The sequence below is a fragment of the Poecilia formosa genome, unplaced genomic scaffold (genome assembly GCF_000485575.1).
Source record: "Poecilia formosa unplaced genomic scaffold, Poecilia_formosa-5.1.2 Scaffold37, whole genome shotgun sequence".
NCBI lineage: Eukaryota > Metazoa > Chordata > Actinopteri > Cyprinodontiformes > Poeciliidae > Poecilia > Poecilia formosa.
In genome coordinates, this window is record NW_006799976.1 from 790,030 (window position 1) to 801,347 (window position 11,318).

Below are 11,318 nucleotides of genomic sequence, written 5' to 3' on the forward strand. Positions count from 1 at the left end.
TTTAAATTCTGCAAAAAAACAAAAGATGCATGCAGGATAACAAAAAAAAAAAAAAACGCCCTGCAGAGTTTGGGTGAAATTTGTTTTTAAAAGTGAAATGTTTCTTCGTGTGCATAGGGTTTCTGATTGGCTCCATGTGGTTGGTGTTGTCATTGCCACTTCCTCACTGCATGCTTCTATCAGTCATGGTGGAGAAAACCTGCCTGCTCGCATTCATGTTTGTTTAGTTCTGTGTATGCTCTGTCACTAAGATGTTTCAGCGTTCTTACCCTCTCATTACACTCCATTTATCTTCTGTTTACTCGTCGTGTGCCCCACCTTGAGTGACCCTGGTGTTTTGTAAGGAGGAAATGAACTATTATTGAATTAAAGGGAACGTGAGAAAGATTAATCCGATTTGCAACACTATTAATGTGATTACAAAGGTTCCACAAGCTGAGAAAATCCTTTTTTTTTTTTTTTTTTTTTTTTTTCCCCCCACCCTTTTTTAAAAATCTTTATGATGTACGTTTACCTGTATGCATGGGAGATTATGGTAACTTCATGGGTGTGTGTTTGTATTATGAAAAAGACTACTTAGAACCTGCTTCAATCCATAACACAGAAGAGGGAAGAGGAGGAAGCACTTGCAGAGAGTTTCTAGAGACGCACGTGCACTTTGTATGACTCCTCATGCCTTTTTTTGTTTTTCTACTTTAAATGTCGAGTGCTTTTTTTTCTGTTTTTTTTTCCTTCCCAGTTTCTCCCACTCCCCTCTTTCCTTCTGTGATCACTCCAAAAAGCTGCACAGTATTTTTGAGCAGGAGTGAGTTACTACAATAAACTGTAGTGCCATTAGAAACTGTGAATTCTTTCTAAATAAAACCTTTTTTGTTGTCTTTCATCTGGTGTTTGGATTTTATTGACTTGCCTCCATGTTCTATTGAGTGGGTGAACAGTTTTAGGGGTATGTGTCTCTGAATTTATGGTTTAAAAAAGGCTAATTTTTTTGTCAGTTTGTCTTAAAATGTGTGTGAAGTAATATAGTTGAACAATTCAACATTGAGAGAAAGCAACATGTTTGCAGATATGGGGAAAAAATGCATTTCTAAATATATTAATTTATTAGGTGGTTCTAGATGACCACACTTCCTGTAGTTTCCTATAAATTTTATTCTGACATACTGCTTATTGATACTTTGCTATGAACTATTGAACGTGGTGGCATATTAAAAACTAGAGACGGTGATAATTTTGACAAGTCTGAGATGTCAAAAGTTCTCACTTTACTGTTTATTTTATAAATTTATCAGAAAAAAAGTGAATTTCACAAATTTCACTAACTGTTGGTCATGGTTATCAGTATTAATCAACTTGAACAACTATTTCATTTGTATTTCAAAAATATCTTGATATTTTATTTACCTTTGCGTTCAATGTGAAGAAAAACGCCAGTGTCGCTCTTCCAGCCACCAGGCGGCGCTGTGGGTGAAACTAAACTACTTCCCCTCAGAGCGGGACTGCTTCTCTTTGTTTACGTTTGTCCTGAAACATGGAGGACGAAGTGGATGTTGACATCGAGGGAGATGATTTTGATAGTAATGTTGGGTAAGAAGTGTCTCTGTTTTCTCCTGTGTGCATTCTAGGGGAGCTATGTGTCGCTAAACGCTAGCTAAAATGATTATTTTCAGTGTTTCGGTGTCTGTTAGCAACCTGTTTCCTCCTTGTTGCAGAGAGGTGGACGCTGCAGGATTAGTCCAGGAGCAGTTCATCCAGCCTGCGGACAGAACCAGCTCTTGGATCCTGGTAGGACCTCGAGAAATCCCACTGTTTGTACATCAGGTGTGACTGTGGGAGTTTGTGATGAGTGTTGTGTGTTGTCTGCAGCCCTGGGAGCTGGACAGCTCCATCAGCCCGGAGAACAGAGAGGCGATAGAGAGGATGCTGCTGGAGGAACAGTATCCTTTAACCACAGCTGACAGGCTGCAGAGGGTGCAGCAGTCCTTACAGCGTCTAGCAAACGTTTTCAATTTTGTATCTTCACAACTTCAAAAGATAATTGGTTTCTTGGGATTTAATGTAATAGACCAACTAAAAAAGAAGTAAAAAAAAAAAAAAAAGCAGCACAGAATAGTGAGGTGAAAGGAAAACCATACATTTTGGAGTATGTCTCGGCTTATCACATTGAGAGAACTACATTTAGCAAAGTAACTCAAGCTTAATCAGATTATTTAGAAATGGACGCATACCATTTGTGAATAATGTTGGACTTGGACCATTCTGTCACACGTTTGCTGTGTTCTTTCACAAACAAGCTGCTCTTATGACTTTCTGCTCTCCCATAAAGGATAGATTTGTTAAGTTTACACCTCCTTTTGAGTTACCATGGACTTCTTGACTGACTTTCTCATTGTTTATCAGTTTTGAAATACTGACACGTCTTGGTTGGTTTGGAACTGTGCTTTGCTCTTTTGATTTACTTATAATTTACTGGACATGTTCCTTTACAACTATGTGCTTATAGATTAAAGCAAGAAATTGTTTTGAAATATTGCAGGCTGTTATTCAATTCAAATAAAAATTGATCCAAAACAGCTGCGAAGCAACTGTACTTAACTCAACTTGAAGATATTATTTGACGGGTGACAGGATTCCTGACATTTTGCCCAGTGATCCCAACAAGAAGCCCAAAATAAAGAAGTAAGTACCTTTTTTTTTTTTGTCGTTTATGTTGAAAATCACTACTGATGTGTTTCTCTTGTGAATGCTCAGATCTCCGACCAAAAGCTCGACCTCGGCCTCTGCTTCATCTCGCTGGTCTAAACAGGAAAAAGAGCTGTTTGAGGAGGGACTGGTGAGCGCCTTAGTTTTAATAGTATCTGTAGGCCTGAGGTGAATTTATGAGTAGTATGACATATTACTATTACATATTACTTACATCCTGTCATTAAAAAAACTTTATTCTTTCATAAAAATTGCATATGTATTTCAGTATTATGAGCCTTTTTGGAATCGAGTTATTCTTCTTTCTACTTTTTAAGGCTCAATATGGTCGAAGGTGGACAAAAATCGCCAAGCTGGTGGACACCCGAAGTGTCCTTCAGGTCAAGAGTTATGCCAGGCAGTACTTCAAACACAAGGTGAGACTCCCAGACTGTTTTCACACTGACATAAAGCATGTACAAACACATTCCTAGTCTTGTTGGCTCTTCTGCTTATTCCAACTAAAGGGTAAATCAGAACCTGGAGCTGCAGCTCCCTCTAGAGGTCCAGAGCCGCAGCTGCGGCCTCCTCGGCCTACTATGACCAATGCCGTCCGCATAGAGAGGCTTTCCGACGACGAGGACGTAGACATCACCGATGACCTGAGCGAGGGTGAAGGGGAGGACATGAAAATTGAACCGAGTGGACCGGCAGGGCAACCACAGACTGACGCTGCAGCAGAAGAGCAAAAAGAGCCGACCATGTCAGAGGGCATCCATGAGACGAAGCACCAACCCTGCCCGAGCTCTCCTTCCAAGCAAAGTCCTCTGTCCTCTTTTAACTTGTTTTGCGCTGAGGAAGACAGAAAAACTACATCGGATGAGAATCTTGTAAAGACGGAACCTCTTGAGGCAGAAGCAGAGACGGAGTCAAAACTGACGACTAATCCTGGGGATGAGCAGAGCTGCCAGAGTCACACCTTGGCACATGACGGTCAGCTCACCGAAGAAGGCCATGACTCCACAGGTAATGCACATCAGGGGTTTGTTTGTGTCTCATAGGGTTTTTGTGTTGAAAAATGTGAAGTTACAAAAATTCTGAGGTGCACAAGGAGTTCAATGGTTGAAATATAGACCTAGCTTTACTGTTACTAGAGTATAAAACAACCCTGTTTAAAATAAACAAACAATGCTTAGCCTGGTGGCAGGGGAAGTAAAGTCTGGTGGCCCGCCAGGCTTATAATCCACTGAACTCAGCCTCGCACGCCTGTCAGTAAAAGCGATCCTGTTTTGTTGGTCGATTCTGTTGAAAACCTGGACATCCACGGACCAGACGGAGACCCAGAGGAGCAGCAGGAGGAGGAGGAGGAAGACGAGGAAGTGGAAGAGCTCAAGGCCCCCGAGCAGGAAGTCGAGATGGACACAGAGATGATCACGGAGGACGAGAAACAAGCCATCCCCGAGTTCTTCGAGGGTCGACCATCGAAGACGCCCGAGAGATATCTGAAGATCAGGAACTACATCCTGGACCAATGGTGGCGCCAAACCGTTCTCACGCCGACTTTTCTGCAGTTTCTCTCATCCGCAGAGAAGAACTGAATGCTTGTGTGTTTATCGTTAAGGCTGAAGAGCAAGCCCCGGTACCTGAACAAGACGTCGGTCCGTCCCGGCCTGAAGAACTGTGGAGACGTGAACTGCATCGGGAGGATACACACCTACCTGGAGCTCATCGGAGCCATCAATTTCAATTGCGGTAAACCTGCAATTTTTGACTTACAGCTACTCCTGCTGCTTTTATCTTTCTTCCAGCTCAGTGTGCGGGCTCTTGTTTTCTTCTTGTAGAGCAAGCAGTGTATAATCGACCGAAGGTGGTGGACCGGACCAAGCCGAAGGAGGGCAAGGATGTGCTTGAGGCTTACCAGCTGGCTCAGAGACTGCAGAGCATGGTAGGTTCCTGAAAACCGTGATCAGCTGCAAAACCTGAGCTTTTCAGAGCCGAGCTAACATCTGATCGGTTGCAGCGGACCAGGAAGAGGCGTGTGCGAGACATATGGGGGAACTGGTGTGACGCTAGAGATTTGGAAGGACAGACTTATGAGGTGTGGACGCTGTCTTAACATGCACTTCAGCCGCTTTGAATCTGTATCTTCTTTTCTGCTGAATCCTGAGTGTTTTCCAGCATCTGAGCGCTGAAGAGCTGGCTCAGCGGAGAGAGGAGATGAAGAAGCAGCCTAAACCCGGCAAGACATCCAGATACAGGGGGTGAGCACGACGGATTCATGTATCAAGTCAACAAATAATACGCTGGAGAAGATTAATCACATAATAAATCTCTGTACAACAGGTCCTTTGATCCATTCCAGCTGATTCCTTGCAGGTCTTTTGAGGGAGACGTTCAGGTCAGTGACCATTTGCCTCATTGTTTAATCATACTGCCGCATATTTATCTTGTGTTAGGAAGATACTCTGCTTTAAGTAAATAACATTCCAACATTTATTGTGTAGCATTTTTTATGCATACTTTCCAGATAAGCTGTGTCAAGCCAAGTTTTATTTGAAGAGCACATTTCAGCAAGTTCAAAGTGCTTCACACCATAAGAACATCATAGAGTAACTCATGAACCAAGCATACAAATGTTACTCAAATGTTTCGTCAAACCACCCTAATAACAATGCTACTTAATGTCATGTTGCGATACGCAGACACTTTGTCTGCGCTGATGGAAAATCCCTTACCTCAGCATGGCGAATGCTTGAAGTGGCATCAACAGCAGGACAGTCTGACCTACTTATTCTATATTTAATGTAATTTCTGCTGTTAGATTAAGATTATTGATGTGCAAAAAACTACTTTTTCAAAACCTGAACTGTACTACTTCTAATCTCTCATCAGACAATCAGTTTAGAGCATCAAATTAGAGCCACCCGTCCGGCTCAGTATGGTGCTGAACAGTGTCATTCACTTACTTAACTTGGACGTGTACAGCCAAGTTTCTCCAGCTGAGCTGAGGCAGCGCCATTTCTCCCTCTGTACTCCTGTAGAACCGCCTCACTGTGACCTGCTTTCAACGTCCACACCCCCTGAGAAACCATATATTGTACTAATATTTGTCTCACCTTAGCCTCCAATATAGGCAGAGGTTTTCTTCTAAATGATTTTTTTTATGAAAGTGCTTGTGAAGAAAGTTGTATTTTACTTTGTTTTATTGTAATATTTCATGAATCTTGCTAAACTTTTCAAAATGTTACTTGCGGTTTCCTCCAGGAGCCGTTCCAGGTCATCGTGTGTGCTGAGACGCTTCTCATCATGGACATGGTACACTATAAACACAGCCTCGTAGAAAATAGCTCCTTATTTTGTTTTGCATTGCATCATTCTGTAGCACATCTTACTTTCTAACGCATTATAAGTGCCTACGTGTTTCGTCATCTCGTGTTCAGCATGCCCACGTTTCAAGAGGGGAAGTCATTGGTCTTCTGGGTGGAACATTCAACCAAGAAGAGAAAGTTCTCAAGGTAGGAAGTGGTCCAAGTTCATCTTTATTCTAATTATTCCGAAGGCTGACAAACAGTCCTGTGTGCAGATCCGTGCAGCAGAACCGTGTAACAGCGTGAGCACGGGCCTGCAGTGCGAGATGGACCCGGTGTCACAGACTCAGGCCTGTGACGTGCTCTCGTCTCTGGGCTTCAGCGTCGTGGGCTGGTACCACTCACACCCATCCTTTCACCCAAACCCGTCGGTGCGGGACATCAACACGCAGGACCAGTTCCAGGTAGAACAGAAACGATAAAAGAACCTGTACAAGCTTCTCTTCAGCTTACGGCACTTGGACTTTTCCAAATGCTGTTAACGTTATGACCTCAAGACCTTTATTAAGTTATTTGCACTTCCCATTTGTGTAATAATTTGTTCTAATGCAGGAAAGGCCAATAAAATGCTTCTGTTACACAATAAAGGTTGAAAGGGTGTGAATACTTTTGAATGTGGACATGAAGTCTCTTTTTTTTTTTTTGTCCTCTGACTCACCCAGAGTTATTTCTCCCGCGGCGGAGCCCCCTTCATCGGGATGATAGTGAGCCCGTATGACCCCGCTAACCCCTCAACTCACTCCCAGATCACCTGCTTGTTGGTGAAAGAAAGCCAAGAGCCCTCGAGCCAAAACAGTATGTGAAACACACACACACTCACACACAGCAAGACATGACTCAAAACTTCACAACAGTCGTCATCAAGAGGCCTAGCAATCAAGCTGACGATGTAGGTCAGTGATACGGGTTCTATCCTCCAGCTGAGTTTTTCCTCTCTCTGTCTCTCTCTCTCTCTGTGTTTCTCCACAGAGCTGCCTTACAGATTCAACTTTCTGTCATCACAAGATTCTCCTGACTGGGAGCAGACCATGAGGAGGGCTCAGTGGATCGTCCAGAAGTACGCTCAAGCACACGGGTCAGTGGTAATCAGGACTGTAAATTCCCAGCAGCCAGGTGGTGCTTTGATTGTGGATTACGCTGCAGTTTTTCTCTAAAAAGTTTGCTCTGGTTGTGCAGGAGCGTCCAGATGGACAGATTGTTTCGCAGAGACTCCAGTCTTACCTGTTTGGAAAAGGTGAATTTGACCCTTTGCTTGTTTCAGCTGGACACTCTCGGTAGCTCACGGTTGTAACTTTCTCTCCAGATGATGGCGTCTTTGGCAAGACACTTGGAAGCCCTCCCGGATGGCGAAGGAGACCAGGTCCTCTCTGAGATCCAGGCCCTGTTCCTGTCAGACTTTGTCTCCAAGCAGAAATCCTCATGCAAGGAAGAAGAACAACATTTAAACATCTCAAGCTCTGTGCAGTCGGACGATGACGCTTTTGATCAGCTGATCGGTCAGGAGGAGTTCCCCAAGGGAGGAGAGAGTGCTGAAACAAACAGCAGCTCAGTTTTGCATTTAGGATCAGTGTTGTCAACTGAGCATGACTATTTACTGTGAAAAAACAAGTTTTTTTTATTGCAGTATTAAGCATGGTGTAAGATTTGAAGTACCTGCGTTGAAGTTTACGTATAGTTTTATACAAAATCTGATTTTGTTGAATCGTTTGACTAAAAGAGATCTCTTGTAGAAAGTCATTTACGTTCAAGGTGCCTTGGCTTACTGTGGTGAAGGAACTGGAGATGGGGTCCAAAAAAAAGTTCAATACGATTGCCAGGGGTCGACTCTGATATAAGCTGGTTACAAGTATGAATACTGTTCTTTGATATCAACAGAGTCCTCACAGCAACTGTAAAACAAGTTCATGTTTGAGAGTGTGTTTGTAAAAGAGAGAGAGCATCTGATCAGTTCCTGTGTCACCAAATAAAACTATTTTTATATTTGCTGATTTACTGCATTTATGTATTTACTTATTTGAATCAGAACTATCTGGGTTTTTCTTCTCTTTTGGAGAAAAACAGAGTTGAGTTACAGCAAAGGCAAACTTTTCAACTGCTTTGGCTCCCATGTCAACAGATTTCACCAGAGTCGTAATTTAATCCTAATGTAGTCATTTTTTTCTGCACAATGTGATGTTTTTAAGTACTTGAACAAGTGGTGTTTATATTTTTTGTAGCTGTTTATGAGTGCAACATTTGGTCTATGTTCTCTAGTTTGTTTGAAAGCATTAATCACTGCATGAAAAGTGGGATTTTCGACAGCTACTGACACCTAGTTCTGCCGTGCGCATGGAGCTTGAGGGCTATCGGCAAGAGGTTTTCGTCAGAGTGGAAAATTGTAGAGCACTGCCAAGAATGGTCAAAAACGCTGTGTGTCCGTGTTCCCCTATCACCCCCCTCCCCCCTTGGGCCTAGCAGAGGTTTTCGTATTTAAATGAAGTTGCTGAGAGCCATGCAAATGCAAATCAACTGTTGAGCACCGACCTTTTGACTCTCACTCCTGTTGTAGCTGAACCATTTTACCTTCTGTGGTTTTATACAAGAGCTGAGCATGTCCAACGGTTCTGCATCCTTTTGTTTTATACTACAGTTTTCACGGTGTCGATGGAAAGAAAGATCGAGATTAAACCGCACCTGTTTGAAACTCCCTGCGTCTGGCTGTTCAATCCGAGTGGCCGCTACATATAGTTTAAGCGAAACCCAACCTCCTTGTTCTTAACGAAGACCTTCTGTGTCCGCAGCGTCTCCACAACAGGCAGCCTTTTTGATGATCTTCCATGTCTTTTGAAAGAAGCTTTCTTGGAGATTGATCTTTCTCGGTCGTGCCAGGTTCCTTCTAAAGCTCTCTACCACCTTGAAAATTACTGCTGGGTTGTCACTTTTGATCATCTTGAACAACAACTCTCTAACCACATCTTCATTGCCCCAGAGAAGTTGTAAGATGTCTCGGCAGAGTTTTCGTTCCATATCCTCAAAAAAGACAAAATCTATGTCTTTTACTTCCTCCCATGTTTTTGGAGCAAGCTTTCTCTGGACAGGTTCGGTGTGCTTCATTTTGTAACCCGCATAGCTAGATCTGTTACTAGACTTATAAATCAATCTCCAAAGAATTTTTTCCACCATAATTCTCCTTTCATCTTCGGTTCCACGTTTGAAACCCATCTTGTTCGCTTCCTTCAAAAATTCTATAGGATCCATTCCTGCCTTAGCATAATCGTCACTCAGGCAGTTTTCATCTGAGTACAAGTCCTCATTAGGAAAAAAAAGTCTTTCTGATCTTTCTTTTTGTAGACTTAAACATTTTCTTTGGAGGAACAGGATTCTCCAGGTGACGCTTGAATTTTTCCACAATTACTTCTTGTCCTTCTGGGTAATCCAGTAGTGCAATTAAATGCAGTCCAGAGGCAAAGTGGAATGCATCTCTTGCAATACTCTGGAAAATCCGTTCACTTAGCTCTTCTGATATCTCTGAGAGTACGTCCACGTTTAATTCTCCAGTTTTTCTCAAAAGCAAGATCAAAATTTTGCTATGTTATTCCTCAGAAGTTTGTCTGACAGGATGCAGAGTTGGACCGTCTGCAGCCTTTTCAATCACTTCCCACAGAACTTCGCTGAGAAACTTTCGCTTTTTGTAATCTGGGCTTCTTTGTCCCGGATGAACTTTGTTGGACAATGTTTTTTTTACTTTTGTCCAAAAAGAGACCTGAGTCCTCACATCCATTTCTTTCTGTGGGCTTTTGTCATTCATCTTTACTGAGCTGAGCTAAAACTTCCAAATGAATTTTGTGTTGACTGACTTGTTAACTGATTTGTGTCGACTGATCAGAGAATTAACAATGTAAAATTCTAAATATATTGAAGGGTAATGAAATGTTTATTGAAAAATTAACTACCAAGTCAAATTTTATTTGTTACCTTTAACTACCTTTTACTGGCCTTAATTTGAGCTAATTTAATTTACTACCTTTTACTACCGCGTGGAAACCCTGTTACATGAGGCAAGAAGCTTCTGGCAGTGATTTAATAAATTGCTGAAGCTTGAACTTACATAGAATTTCTGTAAAGTTTTACCACACCTGTAACTTCAAAACAGGTCAGTTTTTGCCTTCTCCAACATTCAAAGCGATTAAGATGAAGTTTTTTTTTATCAAAGACCTGTGTGTTCACCAGTTGGACTCTCACACCTAGCGTCGCATCACAGTAATGTAATGACAAATGTGACACAATACTGTCTTATGTTTTGTAGTGGAGACATTTTTCTGTCCTCCAGTCAATGAACTGTGTTGTGTGGCACTAGTAGCTCCACCTTAACCACATGGTACCATTGTTTTTTGGACCTACACTAAATGAATTTATTCAAGGTTCATTCAGGTTTATTCCAGATTAAAAAAAAATCTAAATAATATGTAAATAAATGTATATATATTCAGAATAGCGAAGTCTTTCACAAATAGCCAGTCGGTACCAGTCGGCTGTATGGGCCACTTTTACATTGGGAACAGTCAAAATAGCCTACAAAACTGTACCAACCCATGCTTCTCAGTGGAAACGAGGCATTAGAAGTCCTAACATGGTACTTGGAGCAGGGAGGATAGAAGTGAATAATGAGGCCAGGAAGTGTAGGGCGAAGATGGATGAGAGTAATGAGATGAAGGACAAGAGATGAGGACTGTAGTGACACCCTATGGAGAAATAGGTGGGTGGTATCAAAAGAACGTAGCAAAATGAAAGGTGTTATGTTTTATGCAAGAGAGTCCAGCGCAGCTGCAGATGGTTTCTATAGACACAGAGAGGTAGTATACATATTTTAATATTGTAAAAAACGCACTAATTGTGAGGAATTATTATGAGAAACTGAATTAATTTTGAATACAAAACAAAATCCAGCGTGTAACCTGATGTTTACCTTCATGCTCTTTACATGGTCATGAATGCAACAAGAAATTTTAGTGATACGGTGATGATTAATGATGTGATTTTCCCCGAAGTGGCCTCCAAATAATTTGGTCCCCATATAACTTTGAGCCGGGCCTGCAAAGAGGGATAATAAAGCCAAACTACTCTCCTCCTCCTCCTCCTCCCCCTCAGCCCCTCCATGGAAGTTAACCACATGGTACGTAAAGCCATATTCCTAATTTGTAGCGGATTTGGTCCATAGTGCGACTGACACGTGAAGCGGAACCTTCATTGCGAAAGTGTTTCTGCGGGGAATCATTTGAGAAGCAGGAA

At 42.1% G+C, this 11,318-nt stretch overlaps 1 protein-coding gene across 2 annotated transcripts; it reads left to right on the forward strand.

Moving 5' to 3' along the window:
* The first annotated feature begins 1,475 nt into the window (after positions 1 to 1,475).
* mysm1 (Myb-like, SWIRM and MPN domains 1) lies at positions 1,476 to 8,038 on the forward strand. 2 transcript variants are annotated; one of them, XM_016670746.1, is made up of 20 exons: positions 1,476 to 1,587; positions 1,713 to 1,785; positions 1,867 to 1,937; positions 2,608 to 2,679; positions 2,752 to 2,833; positions 3,021 to 3,119; positions 3,210 to 3,708; positions 3,982 to 4,216; positions 4,304 to 4,434; positions 4,524 to 4,627; positions 4,703 to 4,780; positions 4,861 to 4,943; positions 5,026 to 5,080; positions 5,947 to 5,997; positions 6,123 to 6,197; positions 6,266 to 6,454; positions 6,713 to 6,845; positions 7,020 to 7,125; positions 7,227 to 7,284; positions 7,354 to 8,038. In XM_016670746.1, the coding sequence occupies exons 1-20, from the start codon at positions 1,532 to 1,534 to the stop codon at positions 7,648 to 7,650; spliced, it is 2,547 nt and encodes an 848-aa protein (XP_016526232.1). In that variant the 5' UTR covers positions 1,476 to 1,531; the 3' UTR covers positions 7,651 to 8,038. The 2 variants fall into 2 exon arrangements, with proteins under 2 accessions (XP_016526232.1, XP_007550655.1); XM_007550593.2 differs by having other exon boundaries at positions 4,015 to 4,216.
* Positions 8,039 to 11,318: the final 3,280 nt, after the last annotated feature.